Below are 27,109 nucleotides of genomic sequence, written 5' to 3'. Positions count from 1 at the left end.
GCTTTTCCGCCAAGATGTCTCTGTGTCCTGCTGCGTTCATTCTCCCCCCATAAGGCCTGTTGTTTTAGAATTGTGCTCATAGCATCTGCACCTCACATTGCATCATGGTTATATGTATTTATGTTGCTGTGCAGCATAATGGTCATAAATAATATTTCAGTCCAAAAAATTGAGGCCATAACATTTTATTGCATTATCATTACATCACTATCTCATTCAGTGAATCCTCTTTTCAAAGACATTGCTTAGGATGGACCTTATCACGGCAGGTATTTTTGTATTTCCATAAAACTTTGTGTAAGTATGGGACATAGGCCAAAAAAGAACCCATTAAATTCTGGCATGGATCCAGTTAAGGGCTGGATTCAGGGATGTTTATCACTTTCGCCCATTTTGTGATCTGATATTTATGATTTGGAGCTGTGCCATTGACTGTTGTGACATGGCGGAGTTGTACACTATGCTAATTAACAATGGCTTGGTTATTCTTCCAATCCCCCACTAACCGACCTGAGAGTGAAGCAGCTTAATTGAACTCAGCCAGCAATCATTTTATTTTTGTTTCTTAGCAAGATTATGCAGAAGCTACTGGACGGATTACCACCAAACATGTTTGTGTTTTTCAGTTTATTTCTCGGAGAATAGTTCATGAAAATCTGTAATAATTAGTGGACTAATATTTATGAATGTGTGCCATATAGTGCTGATCCAAATACAAATGTGGATATAATCACTTTAAATGTGGTTTCATGAGGACTGCTCAGTGTATTCAACTTATAATAACGTGTCGCACCTCGATTACAAACAAGGGATTTCCATTCAACTGAACATGATATGGCATTGGCCGCACGTAGGGAAGATCCGATCCTTATTGATGCCCATGGGGGAAATTCGGATATGACAGCAGCCCCAGTCCAGCCCGGTACAGAATGGAATAGAATAGGATAGAAATAGAATAAATAGAAAATTACAGCAGTGCACAAAAATGCAGGGAGTCACCACATCCCCTCGTGATGGGCTTAAACAAGTGTGATGATGATGATGATGATGATGACGATGATGATGATGGTGGTGATGATAGTAGCACCAAATCTGGATATGGTAGTATACATAGATGCTTTATACTGTAGTGTGAAATGTTGTGATTTGATATCATACAGCAGGTGAGTGCCGTGTCAAATGTGATATTTTGAGACTTGACATGGAAAAAGTATTTCATGTTTATCAGTGTGAACCGTTATGTGTAGTTTAGCAGTTTAGTCCAGGTGTTATTGTGTGTGATTATTACTGTGTAGTGATAGTGGATTCACTGGTGTGTGTGTGTGTTTGTGTATGTGTGTGTGTGTGTTGATGTGAAGGTAAAACATACCCAGTCACTGACAAAGGGTGATTCCCACTTTAGGGACGGGGTGGGACCGGGTGGGACATCCCCTGGTTTCCCAACATAGACTCAACTCTCGCGAGATGACAACCATCAACACCGCCCCCCCCCCCCCCCCCCCCCGCAAACGTGAGCGCGCATTGGCGTGCACGCTCACGTTTACGCACGCCCAGAGCAGCAGAAAGAGAACAGAACAGAGAAGAGAGAAAAATCCAGCGAGTGCTCGTCTCCCACGGACTCTCCGAGCTTCCTGGACCCGGAGCAGAGGACCGGTGTCTCTTGCACCCGGAGTTTGCACGACTGCAGCCGGAGGAAGTTTGTTTCAGAGTGGGGGGGGGGGCACCGTGTTTTTTGAGTTGCGGAGGAAGAGAAGGAGCACAACAGCACGAGAGGAGGAGGACGGGGAAGAGAGGAGGAGGAGGAGAGAGAGGGGGCAGAAGTTTCCGCTGGTGTTTGTGTGTGGTGAGCTGCGGGGCTCCGTCTGTCCACAGGCATGTCGCAGCAGGACCGACCCGCCTTCTACCTGCAGGAGCTCAACAAGACCGTGTGGGACGTCCCGGTCCGGTACCAGAACCTGTCCCCGGTGGGCTCCGGCGCCTACGGATCCGTGTGGTGAGCACTTGTTTTTGAACACACAAACACAAGGGGAGAGAGAGACAGAGAGAGAGAGAGAGAGAGCTCCATTGCACAAGAGGAGTGAAGTGGGTTCCCACCACCCACAGAGGCCCGTCCCAGCTGCCTCCTGCCCGGGCTGTCGGTCCCCCCGGTGCCGGACTCAACGGGCGATGTAATAACGTTGTAATAACAACATTGCCGTTATTGTGTACATCCTCACGCTCTTCAGGAATCACCTCGCACACGCTTCGGGGGGATTGCTCGTGTCGCTTACACTCATGTGTTTTCTTCCACTTGTTTTTCGTGCACATTTACACATCTGCACGCACCTCTGTGGTCCTTAGCATCTGAAGTTGAACCAAACACCCACCATGTGTTTTTCACCCTACTGCTTTAAATCAGAGCCGTGTGAGAGGGTCTAGCTGCCGGGTGGCATGTCCGCATCCCGGTGCCTCTCCCCGGCCTGAGACACGATCTGTGCTCCCGGTACAGAGAACCAGCCCGAGCCCAGCAGCACTGTGGGGCCCTGCCCGCTCCACGCACACAACCCCCGGCCCTCTTCTGTTTTACACACACACACGCCGCACACATCGCATGCATTATGCATTTTCTAGTTGGGTGCAGACTGTCGAGTACCAGAAGGTCACGTGGTTTGTCAGAAAGCAGCCCCCCCTCCCTCTCTCGTGCACACTAAGAGCTTTTTTCTATTCAGGAGACCCAGTCCTGCCACGGTGGGTGACGATGACTCTAGAATGATGTCACCCTCTCTCTGTCTCCGGTTGCGGTGCGCCCATGACTCACGGTCCCGAGGTTAGGTAGTGGCCTCAGCGGTGACGCCGTTTCAGTCATGACACAGTCATGGATGACATGGTGCCACAGTTATAACTCCACTCTTCTTATGGACCCCACTTCCAACCCTGCAGCTGCTGCGTGTGCAAGTGTTTGTGTGTGTGTGTTTTTTCTTTTACTTCTTCCTCTGTAGTTGTATTCAGTCAGTAGAATGTAATGGTGAAGTTGCATTTTGCAGCTGAATATTAGGAATAGTAATATAGCAAAAGTCCAGTATACATCAATATAATACTTTTGCATTGTGTAAGCACAGTACGGAAAAGACAGAACTGATTCACCTTAGATGTTGAAAAATGCTTTGTTGTGATTGTCAGTTTAAACCACCGCCTTCACTTCGGAGCCAAAATCAGTGTTTTGAACTCATAAGAAAATAATTATTGTGACATTTATCCTGATAAATATCAAAGATCCCTATGTGACTGAGGAGTTGTCCACTACCCATAGGGTCGATGGTTTGATCCCAGTGTGTGGGTGGTGTCTGATAGAGCGCTGCACATAGATTCACTGGGTGAATGGCAAAGACTTTTAAGGCACTATGAGTCGTCATCAAGAATAGAAAAGTGCTATATAAACACAGACCATGTATCTCTGTATAATCTTTGGCTGTATCAGGACTGTATCTGGTCTTGATACACAGAGTTTGCACAGAAAAGCTCCGTTACATCATTCTAAGCTTCTCTGTTCTCAGGTTTCCTGTGAGGAAATCCTTCAGTGTGTCCCTCTGTATTCTATGATATCCTCCACGCAGGAGCTGTCCACTTATCTCTGTGGAGATGTGATCAAAAACCTTTTTGAATTTTACAGTGACAATAAATTCTAGCACGCAAAGTGATTCACACAGCAGGAAGCCATTAAATACCCTTCAGGGGGCGCAGAATCTGTGTGGTATAAATAAACGTGCGTGCAGCACCTTCTCCGGCGTGTTACAGATGTCGGCCTGCAGGGCACCTGCTCGCACTCGCTCAGCCCGCCCAGTCTTTGTTGTTGCTGCCATGACGCTCTTTAGCTTCTCAGCTTGAAGTCATGCCAGTGTTTAAGAATGGTGAGCATGCTGAATGTAGGGGTTTGTGTATATGTCTGATCAGATGCAAGACCTCTTAGAAAAATACACAACAGCTTCCTCCTTATTTCGGAGATTAGCTCTGCTTATTGTAAATGCCAGATCCTGGGTTAGTGTGTTGAAAGAAGGCATTTTGAAGGAATGCTGCTGGTGGGGATTACTGTATGGACTGTGTGCTGCCAAGTGCTTGTGTTTTATGTTTAGGTGATTTAACAAAGCAACAACAAGCATGGAACACGTGCAGGCACACAGTACGTATGTTAAATTAATAGTTAATAAAAGAACATTTTAGAGCCAACCAATATGGCCAGAAATGTTATCTAGATATTTAAGGCTTTGGTGAAATCATGACAGACAGACCAGTAAAAACAGTTTTTAATTTACATTATTATCACTGAGTTTTTCAAAAACCTTCTTATTTGAGATGAGATAGAAGGACAAATTCAAAACAATCCCTGCGTGACACTACAACAACATCATTTTATTTATTGGCAACACAGAAACCATCAAAAGCATTTCTAGGCAATCAGAGCTCTGAACTCATAATGATTCCCTGCTTTCTCTCTCTGAGAAATTCCTATAATGACTATCTGGGTGTTCCCTCACGCTCAAAACACAATAGCGTATGAAACTGTTATTGATTTGTTGGAGCAACAGTTTTCTGCAGATGTGGAACACAAACAGCTCTTTGTGCTCGGCTGCAGCTGAAGGCATCGTGCTGACAACATGTGCCGTGCTCCACTGCTCCCGATGCTTACAATTTGTCATTTAAGCATGCCTCATTTCTCAATTTTCTGTAGCATGTCCTGCACATGTTTGTTTTGCAGCTTTCACGGGTGTGTTTAGTTTGCTCTAAGCAGCACAAGCCTTTCCTCACCAGTTGTTTTCAGCTCGGAAGCTTTTTTTTGGGACTCGTGCCTGCAGGTCCTGTTGCCTTCTTAATGCGATGTATTCATTTAGAGAGCATATGTAGCTTTGCATATTTTGCTGATTAGGAATGGATTGTGTAACGAGGCTAATCTGGTGTGAAGGTGCAATATTGCGGCTGGCTCTGGCTGACGCGCCCAGTATTAACCTCGGAGAAATGAGCACTGACTTGTCAGCTCTACACACAAACCACAGGCTTAAGTTTGAAACCAGCAATTTTACGTGACTTTAGCCACAGCGTTCAGTCATGTGAGGTGCAGGACTGAACGTCCATGGGAGATACACAACTGACTGCAGAGTAACACCATTCATTTTGGTCTAAAGTGATGTATCAGGCCTGTGAGCCTCAGAATGTCCTGGCACGCAGTCATCTTGGTACTTGGTGACCTTTTCAGCTGTTTCTATAGGACCCAGCTGGTGGGGACTCTTCTCAAGGAGTCCTGCTTTTTGACAGAAAGGTCTGAGAGATGAAGCAGGGACGAGGAATCTTAATCAGCATCTCTGTTAGCACAGCACATCGGAACATTTCTGTGTTTATATGACCCTGTAATAAGTTAATTACAGCTGAAGAATGGAAGTACTGAGATTATTGCTTCTGCCATGTAAACACGTTAACCAGGTTATCTTCCTGAGGTTATAATCATGATAAGCAGGACAGTGTTATGAAATCACTATGGCAGCCATAAGCACATTGAAACATTATTGTGTGAGTGGCACTGATGATCCTCTCAGAGGTATTACTGTGCCTGAGGTCATTCGGTCCATAACAGAACATTTACTGTTGATGATTTAATGTCACCGAGCACATCATGATGATGTGTCCTCAGCTGCAGGAAAGTGAGATGACAACAGGGAACATCACTGACTATATTTGCATGGACACCAATATTCCAATAGTAACCCGATGAATACAATAGTCTGAATAAGACACTGCCACGTAAACAGCATTTTTCTGATTAACTTGAATAAGATCAATAATTGCATTTCGTTACATGTAGATTATTTTCATTTTGGTGTCATTGTGAAGACATATTTATGTTACACTATAACGTCCTGTTGGAGTTTTCACAACATTTTGCAACATCAATATACTTCAGTTCCTTACTGCTTGACGACTCGTGCTCTGTGCACAGAATGACCTGTCACCATGGAGAAGTCACATTTGTGGGGTGAGGGATAAATCATAGTAATGCTCCAAAATAACGGAAATGGATATTATTAGGTGTTTGGATTGGCAAAAACATGTCTAAAAGGAGGTATGTGGACATAATGATGTCATGACTCCTTACCGGACGCTGCTCTGTAACATGTAAACATGAAATGCAACTCTTGTAAACAACATAACTGAAATAATGTAATATTTAAACAGAATATCGGTGTCCATGTAAACATGTAGTCATTGTTTATCTCACTATTAATCATTTTAATGATTTTAGTTTGCACGCAGATGTTTTGGTTCCATTTTCTGTCGAGTACATGCCTGTGATGTGGCGCTTTCTTTTGACAACACATTTTATAGCAACTAGAATAATGTTAATTATACATTTTATGAAAGAAGTTTTTGAGTTGACAGATGGCTTATGAGATGAGGAGGGCTCAAGGTAACATTTTAGTAAATTCCATTTACTCATAAAGAAGCCCCTTGAGCCTCAATGTGTATGTGTGTTTGTGTGTGTGTGTGTGTGTGTGTGTGTGTGTGTGTGTGTGTTTGTGTGTGTGTGTGTGTGTTTGCCAAGATGAGTTAGTGCCAGTTATGACAAAAACACCTCATGCATTATTTCATTTGAACTAAAAGCTGCACGAGAGAGTTCAAGAAGAAGTGAATCACAGCTTTTGTGACTCTGCTGTATTTTTCCAATTGTTGTAGTGAATTGTTGTAGTGAGCTGATGAAAATTAAATGCAAAAATCTTTGTATTGTCTCTCTTGAATCTTTTGTGAACCTCTTTTCTAAAGAATGTGAGAAGGAGAATCCTAACTCCACACATCTCGATAGGTCATCTACAATCCACCTTTACCTGCACGCACACTCCTCATGATCACGACTTCCTCATCACCCGGGCGTCAGAACGTCGCTCCTTTTTACAGCCCATGTTTTTTATGGCCATTTGTTATTGCACTTCCAGTTATTACACACGTGTTGGCTGGTGTATGCTCAGAGCCGTCTTGTTTGTCCTGCAGACTAGCAGCAGTTTAAAAGGACATTGGTCTTTGTTTCCCCTCCCTGTGTCACATATAGAAGTTGTTCTGCAAGTCAGAGACATGAGAGTACACTGGGTGTGGGAGATAATCTTTGACTTACTGGAAGAAAAACACACACTGCCTCTTATCGTGATGTTCTTATTGTGGATCCATGGTGCTCACCACCACGACTTTGTCACAGACACCGTATTATTGTTAAAGCTGCCATCAGAGGAATTATGTGTTCGACCTTAAGAGCTCACCCAGTCGCACACTTTGAAAAGGTCAGCAGTTTGTGAAAAGTGTTCAGAGGAAATTATTTTCATCTCCTCCAACAAGCAGAGTTGACTTGGCCTTGAACTAAAGCAGTTTGATGGAAAAAAAAAAAATCCCTTATTTTAACACCCTGCACAGAGTGAGACCACAGCGGGAGGAAACAATAAGCGTCTGCACAAAACAGAGCACAGATCTTTTTTTTGACTGATTTTGCAATCGACCGTTTGTGATGCAGCTTAAGTGATTGACCTGGAAGGAATGTGGTTTGTTGTAAGTGGGTTGTGTTCCCTCACAGTACCGGAAATGCAGTGATGTCACACATCTTGGGGAGGCAAGGCCCATTGGCCTCTTCATGGCCTCTTTTTGTCTCTGTCCCTGTTCTTTATCATTATTGGATCTTGATGACATGTTTAGGGACTGATATTTATGAATGTGTGCAATCTGGGGAAAACCCGAAATAAAAATCCAGATCTAGTACAATGCCTGTCCAGCTTTTTTATGTCCTGCCAAATGTTACTTTCTGTGGTCTACAGTATTTTATTGCCAGTGATTATTTCAGGTTTATTTTTACTGAAATACAACATGTGTGCATTTCACTCTCAGCTTTTATGTTGCACTTTCTTTTGCCTCGTGTTTTTTTTTTGTGAGGTATTCTTTTGAACCATTATAATGAAATCTCAGAGCCCACTGGCCACAGTTTATGAGCAATCGGTCTCCAGGGGCCAATATTTTGGGGGCTCAGGTTGGGACGGCAGATAGCCGGGCCAAGACGTCTTCCATCCACTCTGCACTGTTTACACTTTTTGTGGTTGTTTTCGGTCCAGACAACGTTTTGTCCTCTCTCTATTAACAGCTATGTTGCCTGTTTTCCAGCACTAATTGTCGTGTTATAAACACGTGTGTCACAGTCAGCAGGGCATCTCTCGACTGAATTGAGAATGAGAGACTCTTGGAGCTGTAATGACAGGTTTTCAGTCGCTGCAGTGTCAAGTGGACGCGGGCATTGTGTGCAAACAGTTGAGGTTTTGTTATAATTATAGTTAAAACAGCAAGGAACAAACAATATCGGTTAAAAAAGATTGTCTAGCTCTGTGTGAACCCTGCTTTATGCAAGTTAATGTTCACTGATGTGCCAGTAAAACAAAAACCCATTTTACAAATCAGTTGTACACAGTGCAGTAACACATTCAGTCCCACACAGCCTTAAACTGCAGAGTGGCTTTATAATGAAAAGTGAGACCAGGCTCTCAGTGTTGTGTATTTATTTGTTATGTTTACTGGCTTCTGGCCTCCTACGCAGTCAAATGAAGTACGTCATTATCAGTTAAATAAAGGGACACCTTCTAGGTTTTGACATGACAGTCATCATTAGCCCAATTTAATGAGTTTACTTCTTTCAATTAACCACCTTCAAATGTTTGTTTTGCAGTTCAGCGTATGATGTGAAGACAGGCCTGAAGATAGCCGTGAAGAAGTTGTCGAGACCCTTCCAGTCCATCATCCACGCAAAGAGAACCTACAGAGAGCTGCGGCTGCTCAAACACATGAAGCACGAGAATGTAAGTCACATGCACCTCTGCGTGACTCCTCTATGTACAGAACAGGACATGCACATCAACTCGTGCAGAGCGAGAACTTTTGCACTTCCAACTTCTCTTCTACGGATTGTTGCAGCTCTCACAGCTCTGCCCTCAGGAATGTGCCTTTGTGTGTAGACGTTCATGCGACAAAACAGTCGACAGGGAACTGCTATTAGAAACTGAAACCGGTAAAGATGCATATGCAGACTCTGGTTTGTAAAAAAGAGTTTAAAATTGAAAAGCTAATCATTTCCAGCAATTGCTTCTATTTACTAAGAGAAATACAAAAATGCAAACAAATACACATAACAAGTGTTTGAGTCAACAAACCACTTTTGGAGTTTCAGGGGTAAACAGAGTTGCAGCCAAATCCAATACAGTGGAAGTAACTAGTGACCACTTCTTCAAACGTTAAAAACAAAGCTGCTCCTGTGCTGTCTTCCAAGTGTCTGTAAGCCCAGACATTCAAATTCCACTGTGAGCAGCATCATTTACACCATGTTTTTAACCTAAATTACCTCTGATATCCTGGAGACGCGTTCACATTCACAGAAACCCATCTACTGGCGATGTGAATGGAGTCAATAACCTTTAATACCTATGTTAAAAAAACAAAACATATGCTAATGTTTGTGTAAAAGCTGTATGAGTGACAACACCGTGCACTATACAGGATAAAATAGGTGAAACAAGATATATCATGAGTGAATTAGACATTTTCTCACATAATTGTCTGACAGTGTAACAGTTTGGCTCCGTTCCAAACTCTGTGCTCAGCTGGAGGTCTGTGGACGGCTCGCTTCGACCGCTGCTCAGCTGACTGAGTCACGGCAGTCAATCCTTTCCTCTTGGAAAATGATTTTCTCCAAAAGTCACAACATATTATTGTATTTTTCAGTTCATCATCTGTGACTCATTCTATTCTTTGCTGTTGCCTGGTTTATTAATTTCTAGGAAGTCATCATCAACTTGTTTCCTCTGAAGCAGCGGAACATGTTTCACCAGCATTCAGAGTCCTGCAGGTTAAACTGGACGAACAAACACTGAGGCTGCTGGAACTGAAAGACTCAATGCAGACATACTCCCTATATTATGCATTACGCTGTAAAAGACTGTAATGACACTGGTATTGCTCCATTCAAAACTAATTTCTGCTGTACTAACAGGGTTTTTGCAGGTTCTTAAAAAGTCTGAAATTCAATAATCTGAATTTTGGGCCATAAAAGGTTTAAATATGTTAAAATATTATGTGCTGGGTCTTAAATAGTTTTGGGTCGGTCTTAATTCACAGCACAACTGATTTGTATACCAAAAAAGCTTCTGCTTGTTGTTTTCCAAATAAAGTGGCATTTTGAGGGTTATTCTCGACTAGGCTACTTGACTTTAAATAGAAAATTAAAAATATAAATTTAAAAAAGTCTTATATAAGAGCAAATTTGGTTTCCTATTTCTTCAAAGTGGAGAACAGTCCACAGAATTTGTTACATTCATTGTTTTGGGTGCTGCACCCAGGTCGTCTAATTATGCATAAAATTCCTGCGTATATGTTGGTTTATGAAATATGAACAACCTGTTTAGAGGCCTGACGTTGTGTCTTCTGCTAATTTCAAGTGCGACAAAAAAACACACACACACACGATCAACAGCCTGGAGCTAAAAGAGGTGCTGTGGTTGGTTGGTGTGATGTCCTGTTAGAAGAGGTTTTCACTGCCAATATTCAAGCATGTTGCACGACACCAAACAACCACAGTCCCTTCCCCTTCTGTGGGTTCAAAACAAGCAACTATTAGAAAAAGGAGCATGATGTAAATATAGGTACACACAATTTGAGGAAGGGAGGGTGATGAGTCTTGAATCTCATGTTGTTGCTGCTGCAGCGATTTTGATTGATGGCATTTTACTTCAATGATTTTGGAGAGTTGCCTTTGTTGCCTTACAGACAGGGCCGTGCAGAGTGACCAGAATATGACTCCTGGTTTGGTCTTTGCAGGTCCGAGTCAGTCTTCTCTTTGTAACTTCCCTGTTTGTTTGTGTTGCCTTCATGCAAATTTCCCTCCTGCGCCCGTGTCGTGTGGAAGAACACATACGCGTTGTCGAAATGACAGAAACGTTGCTGTTATGTGATCTGTGATGCAACAAATCCAACGTTTAGAGAGTAACATGACACAATAGATGCTTTCCTATCCTCCCCTAATGTATGTCATCATTATGCACAGCCCGGGCTCCAACAATCAATGCTCTGGTTTTGGTTTTCAGTTTCCATGTGTGCATGCACATACAGATACTCGCTCGCATACTGAACTCAAACACAGTTTCTATTTCCTGTGTTTTATTGTTGCATCCTGCTCACTTACTGTCCAGATGAAGAGCATCCTTGTGTGTTATGTAATGACACAAGCTGGAGTGCAGGTGATGGGTTTCTGTTGCTGTGTGGGAATAGATCGGCTGGTGAATGGTGTGTATCAGGGAGTAAGACTAGATGTTGCACAGGGAGCAGGGTGGAGATTTGTTTTGTATGGTGCGCTCAGGAGTTTGCTGTAAGCTATTGTAATACTATAGGTTTAAATGGCTTATTGTGAGAGCTTAGTGATAAGTGACAGGGTGGACTGCTCTTTTCTCTGAGCAGTTTTCGATGACGCAGTCAGAGGGAAAAAGAAACTGCAGCTCCAAGAATCATGGAACGTCTCAAAGGGGAAAACCCATCAGCAGCAGCTGGAGAGCAACAGTACACCAGATTCCACGGTGAAACGAGGGCTGTCTAGAGAGTTCTTTTAATTTCATGTGAACATTATTTTCATACCGCCTAATTGCCTTGAAGAGATCATTACACACCCACTGGAATTCATGCATCGGCTAATCAGTGATTCTAGATGCCACCACAACACATGCTGGTGTCATGTCAGCTTTAAACAGTGAAAGTATTCTGACATCTTCACTCTGTAAGGATAAGCAACACCCGTGCCCAGAGGCCATTATGTTTTTTGGTTATCCCCTTATCTGTTTGTCCCAGGAACGCCTCAAGGGAATTTCTTCAAATTTGTAACAAACCTTCATTTGGACTTGAGGAACAACAGATTACATTTTGGTGGTCAAAGGTCAAAGACACTGTGACCAAACGTTCGTGTGAACATGAGGTTTTTTGGAGGACCAGGACCAAACGACTCAAGGATGAACTATATACAGTCTAAAGAGATGGACAACGCATCTCCACTTTCTCTCACTGTTTTAAAACTTTAAAACTAACCGGAAAAATGGGCACTTGAACTGATCAGTTTGATAAGAAACTAACTAAAATTACACAAACTATTATTGTGGTCTGTCTGATATCTAAATTGTACTCAGTTAGTTTGGTCCAAGTCCCATCCACTAGCAGGGAGGAGGTTATCTTTATGAACTATATTGTAGCTTGCCACCAGACTTTTTATTTAGTTTTATTTATATCCAAAAAGTAAACATTTCTGTGACATGATAATGTCCTGAAAATACACTTTTCTGGCTACATGCAACACCGTAACTCAGCAGCACAAGTGGAGGTGTTGATCATATTGATTGTGCTATAAGCAAAAAAAAGTCCTCATCAATCTACAGAATGCCCCATAATGACTGAACGAAAACAGAATCATTGTGATCAATACAAGCTCATAAAGAGAACTGTCTTTAGTTACAAAATCAACTTGTTGTGTTGTCGTGGACCAGACAGTTTTTTTATAAAGGTTATTTTCCATCTGTGGTCACGAGTGTCAGCGTCTGTTACATCTTAACAAGAAACATTGCATCAACCTTCATTTTCTGTTTTTAAATCATCAAAGTGTTTAAACTTCTCCCTCTGCTTTACATGAAGCGAGACTGTGTTTTGCTCACACTGTTGCCAGGAGACTCCCCGGGTTTGGGTTTTTGGAAAGCCTGAGTGGACCAATCGGCTCTTTGTTGTTGCAGCAGTCCACCTATCAGCCGTGGGCCTGGGTCTTGTGTGGGCGGGCTGCTCCTGTGTTTTTTTCCTCTTTTTTTTTTTTTACAATACGTATCCACCTCAGCCTCTCACTGCAGGGGGTGGGGGCAGGGCCGGCACTCAGGGCTGCTCAGTTGATGGTGTGCACACGTATATGCAGGAATGTGTGCATGTGCGATCACACACACACACACACACACACACACACACACACGACAATCCTCCGTTTCCCTTTGTTCTTTATCTTTCTTTTCCTTTATTGAAACTGGGTCATTGCATATAACAAGCCTTTTATATATATATATATATATATATATATATATATATATATATATATATAATCATCAAAGTGTTACTGATAAGCAGACTGTCATATTCTATTTTTCCACACATCATATTTGGTTTTCCAGTCGTGCAGTCGCAAATCTTATAAATGGCTTCTACAGCAGTAAAATACATTCTCAGCCTCTGCAGGTACTTTCACAATTTGTTGGAGTAAACGTGTGAAACCAGTGAGATCTAACACAGCATGTTTTTCTGCAGGTCTCTCAATGTTATCTTTTCCATTATTCACACTTGCTGGTGCCCGTCCTGTCAGCGGGATGCACAGACTTGTATCTGCTGCTTCCTGTGAAATCATATCTGCTGTGGTCGTCATTGACCCCATCTATGTGATTCAGCCGCTTGGTAACCAAAACAGGGGGACAAGGATAACCAAGTGCACGTCACTAGATATTAAGGTCCTTGAAGTTGAGCAGTGTATCGAGGCAGGAATGGCGCCCAAGCTCCATGGAATCAATTTAAACTTGAGATAGTGTGGAAGACGATGACATCAAGTCCTATCACACACTTGTTGACTTTCAATTTGACGTCTTTCTCGACATTTGACTTTGTGATTGTGACACTGGAGTTAATAAACACTAAATGAAAACTGTATTGTTGTTCGTTTGGAGTCTGTCACATAAAATAATACATACTTCCTGACCTCTCTGCCTCTCTCTCTGCCTCCAGGTGATCGGCCTATTAGACGTCTTCACGCCTGCGACGAGCTTAGAGGAGTTCAGTGATGTGTAAGTCACCTTCTCTCTCCTGTTCATCCTCATCTTTTAGTTTTCTTTCTCGAATTTCATTCCACACGTCTGTTTCTCTGCCTCTCTTCAGTCTCAGCCTCTACTGCTTCAGTTTCTCTCTTTCTAACACAATGAGAGCGTTCACATCAGATTAACACGGGACTGAATCTAGAGGGACAAACACATTATAATCCATAGCATCATGTGAGTCCAGAATGTGGCGGGTTGTACCAAGGTGACTGTAGGGTGAACATGTGCACTGTGCACATCACAGTCTCCATGGTAACAGCCACCTGGCAGTTTCTGGGGCTGTGTGTGTATGTGTGTATATGATACTCAATTAGCGTCCTTGAATCCTCTGCATGGAGTCATCAGCTTGTTGCACATTTCTGGTAATGCGAGATGACCACCACCCCCCACACACACAGACAAACACAAACACACACACACACACAACTGAAGTTAAACAATAAAGATTGTCATTTGTCTTTTTTGTGGAATGAGGTCAGATGGAGCAGATACACTTCACATTTACAAGGCGACCACAAGTGGCCTGAAGCTGATCTGTATAAAGATGTTACTGTCAGGGAACAATAAGTAAACAATTCTGTATTCCAACCTTCTTTTGTGCATCTCTTCCCCTCTCCTACTTTCTAACAGTGCAACTGAGTTTTCTTTTAGTACAGGTATAATTTAACTGAATAGTAATTCAGAGAAATTAAAATGAATTGGAGTTTAATTTGATTATTATATTAGAAAGTAATAATTATTAACAAAACACAAAATACTACAAAAAACTAGAATAACGACACCACACTAGTCACTAGTCGGTGAGAGGTACATTTGGAGACCACATCTGACAGCTGTGTGATTTGCAGGTATTTGGTGACCCACCTAATGGGGGCGGACCTCAACAACATCGTCAAGTGTCAGAAGCTGACGGACGACCACGTCCAGTTCCTCATCTATCAGATCCTCCGAGGCTTGAAGGTCAGTGAAGTTAACAGCGTGGCACAATTGTCCAGGTCGATCCTGGACCCTCAGATGGTTCACTCTCTTAATATACAGAATTTGAGAGACACCAACTTTTCTTTTGAAAATGTAAAATATTAATTTCCTTTAAAATGCATTAACTCTGCTACAGATACGTCTGGCGTCCACACTACTCTGGAGTTTTAGAGTATCTGAAACATAGAAGCTTGAAAGTGCTGCTGGCCCTGTTTTAGTTTAAAAACTCCAGGGCGACGTTTTAGTCTGGACGGAAACGGAGAAATGGAGAAGTTTGGAAACGATGATGTAGATACTCAGCTGCTTGCTGATTGGGTCTGTCCATTTCCCTCAGCTACCAGTGTAGAACCCTGCATGAATAATTAATTGCAAGGGTTGCTGACCCAGTTCTCTAACAGCAGTCGTGCAGTTAAATTTTGCAGTAATACAACTACTACATATCCAGCTGGACGTGCATGCCCATTGCACGTGTGGGGCCAAAATGCTGTTTTCAAACAAATACGTAGTAAGCCATCGTCTAACTGATGGTCCTTTTAATATGAATTTACCTATTTTAAATTTTTCTGTTTCCTGAACTTTGAAATCTGACCCCAAAGTAAACAGACTGATTTCAAAGTATCTGAGACTCGAGTTACTGTCATTCATTTCTGAGAGGACACAATACTTTAAATTATTTTTTTTGTACATCTTATGTTTGGTCACCTGTAAAGCACTTTGAATTGCATTTGGTTTCTTTGAAAGGTGCTATATAAATGATTAATTTATGGATTCATGAATATATTATGTTCATTGTAAATGTGTTTGACTCAGTTTCTGTTTCTGGTATTTATCATTCATATTTGTACTGTCTTTGCAGCCCTTAATAATTGTGTATATATGTGATATATGAGCATATATGTGGTGGTATGACATATACGACGAAGAGCTTATCTCAGAGAAAATTTCACATCCCATTATTTTTTAGAGTGCAGTGAGTTTTAACATTGTAGATTTCCTGTATCTGCGTCACACGGTTGAAGACACACAAACACGGTCAGCTAATATTGTGATTAAAATAAATAACAAATAGCATACATACAAATAGCATATTTAAGTAATCCATTTCCCTCTTTCCTCCCACAGTACATCCATTCTGCAGATATCATCCACAGAGTAAGTGATGAGGACCCTGTTGCATAATTAGAATAAATTACATTTCCTTTTACCTCAAGGATTTCATCCTGAAAGTGACGTCTGTGTTTCTTCCCCTCAGGACCTGAAGCCCAGTAATCTGGCTGTGAATGAGGACTGTGAGCTCAAGGTGTGAAACAGTCGACTTCTAACAATCTTCACTTTATTTGATTAAGCTCATTGTGCAGTGGAAGGTCTTCATTTAAGTGTGCTGTCTCAGTAACGAGTTTCTCCCTCTGCTTCTTCTCTGCTGCTCTTACTCACAAACATAACTCCACCCGTCAGATCCTGGACTTCGGTTTGGCACGGCACACAGACGATGAGATGACGGGCTACGTAGCCACGCGATGGTACCGGGCCCCGGAGATCATGCTCAACTGGATGCACTACAACATGACAGGTACAGTTGTTCAGCCATTATTCATTTGGCCTGCTGCTAAATGCATCATTAAATAAACTCTGTGTGCTTACAGATAATTGGCATTGTGTTGAAATAACTCGCTGACGTTGCATTGTTCAGGGTGGGGCGATTTGACAAAAAGGCCTGGAGCAGTAATGTAAAATATATATATATATATATATATATATATATATATATAACTGTTTTCCTCTCTGACGTCACTTGTTAATTATTTATTACACAAGAAATGATGAGGGTGATTATAGAAGAAACTAGGGCAGATTTTCAATTTTCTGGCCGAGTCAACATGTTACGATGCAGCACGGACCAAAGACAGACAGTTATTTATTCTAGTAACTTTGTTTATAGCGTACCTGTGTTTATAATATTTTATAATTGTTTAAGTTTAAGACCTATGCACATTAAAGGTTCAATGTGTCCATGTCGGAGGTGAGATCTCTGAAAAGAGTCTCAATACTTTCTAAATGTACTGTATGTGTCCAATGTGCAACCTTATCTTGGTAAAAAGACACTTTCGATAAATACAACTGATACTGAATATGAAGAATAGGTGAATTTGATCTTTGTAACCATACCGCATGTTTGTCTTTGTAATTTAACAGTGGATATCTGGTCAGTTGGCTGCATCATGGCTGAACTCCTCACTGGACGGACGCTCTTCCCTGGTACAGACCGTATCCTTCCATCGCTGTCATTGTCTTACAATACTTTAATGGCTCTTTGGAGTCAACATTTAGGTGTTGTGTAGATGGTTTCAGAGGGAGGATTGCATTGCATTCTGCTGTTATGTCTATGCTTGTGATTCAATGTACAGAAACCTCTATGAGGATTATTGTCTGCTGCACTGCCAGGCTTTCCGACAAACTGTTGCTTTATTTTACTGCAGCGTTTCATACACAATCAAATTAAAACCATTGTTAATAATTGAATTCTGTGAGCTGCATGCCAGAATAGTCAAGGAAACGTGTGTGTGTGTGTGTGTGTGTGTGTGTGTGTGTGTGTGTGTGTCTGTGTGTACGTGTGATAAAAGTTGGAGTACCCTGTGGACAATGACTCAGTGCTGCCCACAGTTTCTCCACTGTACAACACACCTTCCTGTTTCCCTCCCACAGAGCTTCACATATGCACTAGCAGAGTATTCATGTGTTTTAATACAAACCTATACAGGAAGACATACTGATATTAAGATACACACACACACACACACACACACATCCTTGCAAACAACATAGGCTGGCACACAATCTGTCGTGGTCATGGTCCTGTTAAAGATGAAAAGCAGGAGTCGGCTGCTGCATAATGTGTTTGATTCCTGTTCTCAATGATCAGTTCACACAAAGTGGTCAAACACTGTCTACTTTGATTAACAAATGTGAATTATGTGCGTAATTTCATGTATTTGGGCCCTCCTCTGTCAGAAGCAAACTCGCCCCAGTTAAGATAAATGATTGTGATTGGCCCAACTAGTTTCAGGACAGATGGAACTTGGTCAGAATGGGAGGCGGTCAGACCCCAGAGAGTGAATAAACATGATCGCGCTGATTGCTCTCTTTTTCAGGATAAAATAATTGGGGACAGCTTGTCCAATTGGCGCTGTGCTTAAAGACAGGATCAAGGGAGGTCAGAACCATTATGACCAGTTCACCTCAGACTATCAGTGAGCAGTTCACTGACTCTATGAAAAGTTTATTTTGCTGTTTTTTTACACTCCTGGTTTGTCCTACTTATGGCAGAAAATTTGAAAAACGATCATTTTGATAATCTATTATTAGTGTCCGATGTTTAAAAGCAAAATATGTGAACTATTATCTGGTTTGAGCTTCTCTAATATTCTCTAAACATTTTTGTAGATGTGTTTGAAATTTAAACCTTAATGGCAGAATAATCAGAAACTAAAATAATCATTAGTTGCTTCTTTTCCCTCCTAAAACGACCTAATCAAAACTACTAACCTAACACTGGAGGCCTTTCTGCTTATTTTTGCCTAATAAAACAGCAGAATCTAACTCTTAGTAAAAAAATTATGCACCAATTTTATTGTCAATTTCCTGGCTCACGTTTCTTTTTTTTCTTTTTTTAATGAATGATTGAAAACGTCTCCTCCGACACAGATGGCAGCTTCGGCTGGTCATACCTCTCACTCCTCTCTCTTTATCCGACACCCTTCATCCCTCCATCCCTCCTGTTGTCCTTCATGTGTGTGTGGTAGACATTGATCAGTTGAAGCTTATAATGATGCACGTCGGAACCCCAGGGCCCGAACTTGATGAAAGTCTCTTCGGAGTCAGTGAGTGTCCATCCCACTCACTCCTGCCTTTGTGTGTGTGTTGTCTCTGTGTTGCCCTTGCAAGATAGAGAGTCTCCGTCCTGATGGTCCTGATGCCAGCACCACAACGCTGCATTCTGTCAATGTGTGTTTTCTAAATGGCTTCATTTTCTCTTAAACACAAGGCTTTGATTCCCACTTGTCTCTAGCATGTTCCATGACTTCTTACAGTCTTCTAATCTCTTTGTTTGACCTCTAGTGCAGCACCGGGTAACCAAATTCATAAAGTGTTGCTGTGTATCAAAGCTTAGAAACTGACTTCCTTCCTCTTCCATCCTCTTCATCCTCACCCTTTGTATGACTCCCCCACTGAATATCAAGTGCCCTAACCACCCCTGCTCTGTGACATGCTGATCTTCTTGTTATGATGCCCCTTGACTCAGAAGCTGTAGATATAAACCAGCTGCAGCAGATAATGCGCCTGACGGGGACACCCCCTGCCTGCCTCATTAGCAGGATGCCCAGCCATGAGGTGAGCCAAGCGCCCGCCCACCTTCCCACGTGCCCCAGCACATAAACCCATATTCCTCTTTACAGGCAGATACCGTTAGAATCGATGTGTTGAAATATTTCCCACCAGTCCATATATTCTGCATATTAGCCTCTGCTCTCACAACCACTTATTCCCTGTTTCCTCTCTGACTCACCGGCTGTGTCACAGCAGAGCTTCCCAGAGTGCTTTGCCAGTGCAGCTATAGTGCATGTTGATGAGCTGAAGCTGTTTGCACTGGTATCACATATTGATTGTTGAAAATTAGAGCACAGTGTTTTTTAATGGGTGTTAATTAAAGTGCAGGAAGCATGAAAAGATGTGCAGTTTGGGAAATCTCAACAAATAATTAACAATTTTAGCTGTAGCTGCTCAAAATATCTGATTCTTTTAAGATCGTTCACAGTTGTTGTTTTTCATCTCCCACAGGCGAGGAACTACATTAATTCACTCCCACACATGCCTAAGAGGAACTTTGCTGATGTGTTTATTGGTGCCAACCCTCTTGGTGAGTTCCCTTTTCTCCATCAGCCTTTGTCTTCTTGGTGAGTTCCCTTTTCTCCATCAGCCTTTGTCTTACATTCCACAGGCTCACTTACTCCCTCTAGTGGTGGCATGAAGACAGTATTTTCTAAGGGCGATCCACAGTTCCATGTTAAAACAGTATGAAACATTATGTGTGTTGTTATGAAATGATACAGTTCAAACACTTATCTGATTGAGTTACGGTGATTTCACACCTTCAGATTGATTCATTTAATCTGAATCAAGGGTGAAAAATGATTCATTGTTAGTTTAAAGATCAGGTCGAGTTCCTGTTCACACTGACTTTATATAAGAGGAGTAAACATGACACTGTTTGCAAGTCATTGATTGGAGGGATTTGGTACATGTCTTTCTGTATCACCCAAATTCAGATGACTGACAGACTCGACTTATAATGCTTCTAAGTCTTTATGTTCTCTGGTGCTGCAAAGATATCACAGAGAAATACTAATTAGATGTAATTTGTATAAACAGGCTGTAAATTACATTGTGCAGAGACTGGATGAAATTATGGATAATAAAAGTTGAATGGACTACGTGAACTGCTTGACATGATTGATGACGATTCTAACATGCTACTAAAAAAACAAAAAATATCTTGACGCCAGTGTCAATGTGCTGTGAACAAAAACACATGCCCTCCGCAGCAGATTAAATACATTATGTCCTGCCTCTACTTGCTGAGCCCCCCCTCACCTGAAGACTCTGGTGATTTCTGTGATGTTGTAAAAACCGTCTGAGCGGAGAACCTCCTGTTGCATTGTTCATGTGTGAAACACAACCTTCCGGAGAAAGACCAAACCCAATTGGCGGACCTCCTCCTTCGTTCTTGTCTGAAAGCATTTTGAGTGTTAGAAACCGCAGGACAGAGGGACTAGTGTTTGGGTTGACATTCTTCAGGTTATTCAACAACAGCTTGTCATTATTAACTTTCCCGTTAAACAAGTTTGTGTTGTTTGCTCTCGCCTCATTCTGACTATTGTTCTTCTCTTTGCTGTGGTGGTGTAGCGGTGGACTTGCTTGAGAAGATGCTGGTTCTGGACACAGACAAGAGGATCACAGCGTCCGAGGCTCTCGCTCACCCGTACTTTGCTCAGTACCACGATCCAGATGACGAGCCTGAAGCGGAGCCTTACGACCAGAGCTTTGAAAGCCGCGAGCTGGAGATCGAGGAATGGAAGAGTAAGTTGGCACCCTGTGGATATATTGTGGATTCCTAGTCTATGGTTAGCAAACTTTGAGGTGGAAAATATACATATATATTTAGGTCACGTGTTAAGTATTTATGCTCAGTAGTGGATAAATCTCATTTTATATTTTTCAGAATTAACCTACGAGGAGGTGGTCAGCTTCTCACCGCCATCGTTCGACGGAGACGAGATGGAATCCTGAGGAGGAATCGCCTTTTTTTTTTATTCCATCTTTTGCTTTCCAACGGACACTCTTTATGGACTATCAGTCTAATGTGATTATCCACCACTACCCTCACACACATCTCGCACAAACATGACATTCAAGTGCCTGCCGTCATTCATCTCTGGGGGACATTGCGATATCAGGGATACAACTCCTGGTCATCCAGCCCCCCACTTTGTCATTTTTGTTATCTTGCATCCCCAAAATGGTGAGGCAGACTGTTAAATGTTTGCCTCTGACATTTGTTGTTTATATTGTGCCCTTAATTGATTCAAAGAGCTAGAAATTACATGTCAGTATCTTAAAGTAAACGGTAGAAATTGAACTGCTGATATGTTTTTTTATACAGTTGGACGACTAGGCAGTAATCTTGGAATAGTTTCAAACCACAAAGCGTCTAGAGTTAATATTTCTCCACATACTAAATTAAATGGTATTCCTATCTGTGCATAGAACTGTGTAAATATGACAGCAAACAGTATTCGTAAATGAGTACTTCAGGTAAAACAGTAACTATATGTGTGTAATAGTTTTTACTGGCCCCTTTTGACAGTATGAATTTTTTAATTAGAGATTAGCCATAAAAAGGCATATTAACAGATACAGTAGGTAATTTATTACAGTTGTGTACAGAATAGTCTAGAAAATGTAAAATGTTCATCTCTCAATTCAACCCCTTAATTTTTCTTATTGTTGGGTTTGAAGACTTTCAGAGTCCAGAACTGAGTTTGGAGAGTATTTCTCATTTAATATCTTTATTATTTCCCTCCCCTTCTCTTCCATATACATTATTTTAGCTCCTCTGTTCTGTCGTGCCAGAGGACGGTTCCAGCAATTAGTCACGTACAGGACCACTTGAGCATGATATCGCCACTTGAGGCTCACTAGTTTATTGCAATTTTGATGTTTTCTATCACAACATCAACTGACAATGTAATTTAATCATATTGCATTTATTAAAACACAGTTATATTGATGTATATTGAATGTCGGGGGCACCAGTTTGCCTGTATTTATGATCTTTTCTTATGCTGTTGTATATCGATGTAAAAGAGAATATTATTTGTCAGAATCTTAAGGTTCTTTTTATTATTTATGAAGAGCTTGCTGTCTCAGAAACTAAAAGTATCGTCAGTAATCTCACAGGTAAATCAGGCCTTGCTGACTGCACTTACAGTTTGTGCAGCTGAGCCCACAACGACCACGTCAGTTTAGTTGCTACATAAAATTTGCTTTATCTGATATATTCCCTGAAGTACTGCCTTCCAGAATGATCCTATTATCAAACAAAATGGCGACGGAAAACCACCAGAAATCAAAATATAAGTTAGTCACGGTAGCATTTACCAGCCACTAAACTGTGGACTCCTGTTCTGAGGTGTAAAGACATTGAATGTGTTTTTTTCTGTGTGGACCATTTTATACACCAGACAACACCTACATGTGACATACAAAAACTGTATCCACAGATGTTCTGGCTAATCTCAACCGAACAATATCAATGTCTTTACCATTTAATTTGCAACTGCTTTCATGTAACTGTGTTTTCATGTAGTCTTCTTTTTCCTAATGTATTATTTTATTTCTTGTGTGTTAAATCAAGAGTTGATGTTATTCTGTAATTCTGTATAATTGGTTGTTTTTCATTAGCAGTGAGTGCTAGAAGCATATTTGTAATTCATTTGAATGATTTATTTGGGCACATGTTTATGGAAAAGAGTGTACGTTTACTCACTGGATGCTGAAGGGCAAAGCTGAAGCCTCATACTCTATCGTCGATTAGACACAGTATTTATCTCGTCCATACCCCAGTTAATTTGGTTATTATTGGTTATAGTTGCTTTGCCTGAAGATTTGTTCATATCTTTTTACAATGTACTTTATCACATGTACCAAGACAGCAGGCCATGCCACATGTAAATACCACCATTAGAAAATAAAGACTACTATTTTTCAAACCTGGAACAGTGTACAGTGAGTTTTGACTGTCAGGATCAACACCCGCACCGAAACCACAGACCACATCAAAGCATTCTGCTTTAGTGGCTTCTGGGCCAGCTTCTGTTCAATTCTTCTGCTCACATTTAAGCGTTTCATACCCTGGCTCCCCTATTCCTGCTGGACCTTCTCCATCCACACACCTTTTCCCGAGTCCTGCACTGCTCCTCGGCTGCTCTTCCCTCTTCTCTCTCCAAGGTGCCTATTATGCCCAGCTGGAGTCGATTGAACTCAATACTGAAAAATACATATGTTACATAATATGGTTTATATTCCTCACTGATTTTGACCTTTGAAATTACCTTAAGTTACATGATATAGTTTATTTGCTTCTTAACCTGTGACAAACCTTGGATTTATTTTTTGATTCTTCCTGTCATATTTTTCTGTATTGATAGCTGTTTTTGTCTCTTAATCTGATTTTAACACTTGATTTTGGTTTGATCATTCATGTATTTACTAAGTACTTATTATAAAGTGTCCTTAGTTGTCTAGAAAGTTACAAACTATTATTATGACTATAATTATTGTAACTTTACATATAACGTCATTGATAGAGCACTTTTCAATGCAAAGTGCAAAGTGCCACATAATAGTAAACAAATACTGAAAAAAAAGGAAGTATAAACATAATAAAAGTAATACAAATAGAGTTAAAAGAACAATAATGGCCTTTCACAGTAAATTCAAGAATATGCCCCCTGAATTATTTATATTATTACGATGATGATGAGGATTATGATTATTGTAATTGGGGCCGAGCACTGACAGGCACTGACAGACAGTGAGGCCCTATTGAAATTGTAAGGATTATTATTATTTTCAGAAAAAATTAATTGGCTTTTTGAGGGCTTTAACATGCTAAAATTCGTCCTCCTGTGCGCAGAAGCGAACTGCAGGATTAATTTAATTTTATTAAATTAAATTAATTTTTTTCATTTAATTTTTTTTTCTTTTTAAAATATATGTTATATTTATTTTAAAATGTACATAGTGTAAGGTATTGTGCAATTAATAGGTGGTGGAAATCCTGCCAATTTTAGGGGTTCAATAATTTGCCAAGGACACTTTGGCATGTAGATGATGGGGAAGAGAGGGGATTGAACCCCTAACATTCTTGCTGGAGAACAACCACTCTGCCCTATAGGCCACTGCCATAACATTAAGAATTGGATTACCTCCTCATTCCCATGAGAAACTAAGCATAGGAAGAAGATTATTGTGTGTGTGTCTGTGTCTATGCTGGTTTTGATACACATTTCAGAGAAAACCATTGTATTTTCTACTTTACTACATATATTTGAAAGCCTTACTTAAAAGATACTTTTATATTTTGGGATTTTAGATACTGGATGATTTAACATGCTTTAATAACCTGTTGTTAGAGAATAGCCCAGTAGTTTCCAGCCTTGGCTTCTGACGCCTTACAAGAATCACAGTGTAGGACACATTTAATTAAATATAATTCTGAAAACTCATGCAAAACCTTCTATTCAGTGATCAAATCAATAACATATTGTTCCCATCAACTAGCACAAGGAGTAAGGGTCACTCATTACTCATTGATCAAATCAAACCTTCTGGCCTCCTGTACTTTTACTTTGAAGGTGAGCTATCTCTCTGTCCCCCTCTGGATGTCCTTGTTCAAGTTGAGCTTCTTAGATTGACTTCCACTCCATGCACAGACCAGGTGAGGCCTCACTACTGCACAAATCTACAACAACAAATCCCTGGATCTTTGCTGTTTAATTTCCAAGCAGTCTGCTGCTGCTTGTTTCCATTTGATGTCTTGAGGCTGACCCCTGCTGGCTGCTGGGTTCCTCTGCTGCTCTTGCTTGGTTTGTGCAGCTTATGATTAACTAAAGTTGTCCATAAAAGAAAATCTGTATTATCCTTCAAGGGAAATTTGATGTACAACCAGCAATCAGTGCACGACAAAAATAAACCAATATATACAATGCAAATAAAACAAACACAATATAAAAACCCTATAGACTAAGTAAAAGGGGAAATTAGCTTTTCTTTAATGTTGTAATCATATACTACTGATTTTATTGACTTTATAACAATGCATCATATTTTGTATTGTAGCTGAAGCTATGAAATACATTTATGATAGAATATTTGTGTAAGTTTAAGTAATTGTCCATTTGTCGGTTGTTTGTTCTCTGTCTCCTTGTTTGTTTGTAATGTACATTGCCCCTTTTGAATAAATAAAAGTAATATAATATAGTATAATCAATAAATATCTGAAGCAGAAAATGGAAATACTCAAGAAAAGTACACCTCAGAATTGTTGAGCACAATATTTGAGGGTGTGTGCTTGGTTAATTTTCAATACAGAACAATCAAGATTTATAAAAGAAAAATACAAATGTACTCAACAAGCCACTATCTGCAAATGATTTTAAAATAAGTATAAATATCTTTTTAAAATAAGATTTATAAAACGTCAAAGGAATCTCACTGTCATGCTTATTAGTAAATGAAAACCAAAATGATCAAAGAACACCTCAATGTTAAAGTGATGCTGAAAAAAAAAGGTGGTTGACTGATCCACAATAAAACCTTGACAATTACAATGTTCTTTTCATTGGTGGCTAAATTTGGGGAAAATGGCAAAAAATAAAACCAATGGTTCCATATTATTTCAAATTGAATATCTGTGTCTTTTGGATTTCACCTTCTTAGGTTCTGCTACAAATTCTTAAATCCCTGAACGAACATCAAAAGCAATATTTATTGCAAAAGAATGCTTTTACTTTCAGTTCTATGTTCAGCTGCTCACACAACTTTACTCCTCCTGTGTTAACACCAGAGCGCAGTTATGCACTCGATAAAAGACTGTGCTGAGACGAGACACAAGCAGATAAAGAACATATTGTAGGAAGATTGTTGGAGGCTATATTGTGATCATATTGTAAAGGTCTGTTGATGGAGGTTGTGGATCAATGTTATAAATATTGTCTTAGAATGTTAAAATTGATGGATGTGTGTTGACGTTTATAATTAAGACCGGAGCACTGACAGGCAATGACATAAAGTGAGGCCCTATTGATATTTTAAAGATTATAATTATTATTCAGGCAAATGAATTGGCTTTTTGAGGGCTTTAACATGCTCAAATTCTTACCAAAATTTGCAGAAAATTAAAAAATGGTGAAAATGTACGTATTCTGGAGGAATTTTCAATGGGCGTGGCTCAATGGTGCCCCCTGAGACCCCTGGAACGTGTTCACACAAACAAAAAAGGCTATAGGTGCAATTGGAAACAAGCAACAGGAAGCCTGCTTTTTTGCATTTAGTGGCCATATTGGCCATATTCCACATTTTTACTTTGAGGTACTTGCACCAGGGCTTACATCAGATCAACTTCAAATTGAGATGAGTGTCATCACAACAAGATGGAGATACAAACTAACTCAAAGATCGATTTTTCGTGACACGGTGTGACCGTGGCGTGGCTCAAAATTTGATTACACACCATTAAAACACGATGTTCTGTATCGCTGACATACATGAACCATAATTCCTTTGATGCTGAGCCGTTAACAAACAACTCCACTCCTGCAGTGACAGAGGTCAAAGGTCAAAGGAACCTTTATGTCTTGTTATTATTATGATTCCAATGATGATGATGAGTATTATACTGTAAGATCTCTGGGTGGCAGCAAATCACAAGTACAGAGAAACTTCTAGGATGACCGAAACATCTCTAAGTTCTGAAGCTACTAACAACATAAGGAATACTACAATACTATTGTGCAAAAGTAAGTTGAATTTACCATCTTAAAGATTCCATCGCATGTTACAACGTGTGACAGCTGATTAAACTGGTTCTCTGCACG

At 40.6% G+C, this 27,109-nt stretch overlaps 1 protein-coding gene across 1 annotated transcript; it reads left to right on the top strand.

Annotated features, from left to right (window-relative positions):
• The first annotated feature begins 1,766 nt into the window (after window positions 1–1,766).
• Window positions 1,767–23,228, top strand: mapk14b (mitogen-activated protein kinase 14b). Its single transcript, XM_061069702.1, has 12 exons — window positions 1,767–1,993; window positions 8,717–8,846; window positions 13,828–13,886; window positions 14,765–14,876; window positions 16,017–16,046; window positions 16,147–16,194; window positions 16,350–16,464; window positions 17,088–17,159; window positions 19,204–19,283; window positions 19,731–19,809; window positions 20,856–21,029; window positions 21,172–23,228. Exons 1-12 carry the CDS (start codon window positions 1,875–1,877, stop codon window positions 21,237–21,239), a joined length of 1,086 nt encoding a protein of 361 aa, XP_060925685.1. The 5' UTR covers window positions 1,767–1,874; the 3' UTR covers window positions 21,240–23,228.
• Window positions 23,229–27,109: the final 3,881 nt, after the last annotated feature.

Source organism: Limanda limanda, chromosome 4 (genome assembly GCF_963576545.1).
Source record: "Limanda limanda chromosome 4, fLimLim1.1, whole genome shotgun sequence".
Taxonomy (NCBI): Eukaryota; Metazoa; Chordata; class Actinopteri; order Pleuronectiformes; family Pleuronectidae; genus Limanda; species Limanda limanda.
This window is presented reverse-complemented; position numbering and strand designations above follow the sequence as displayed.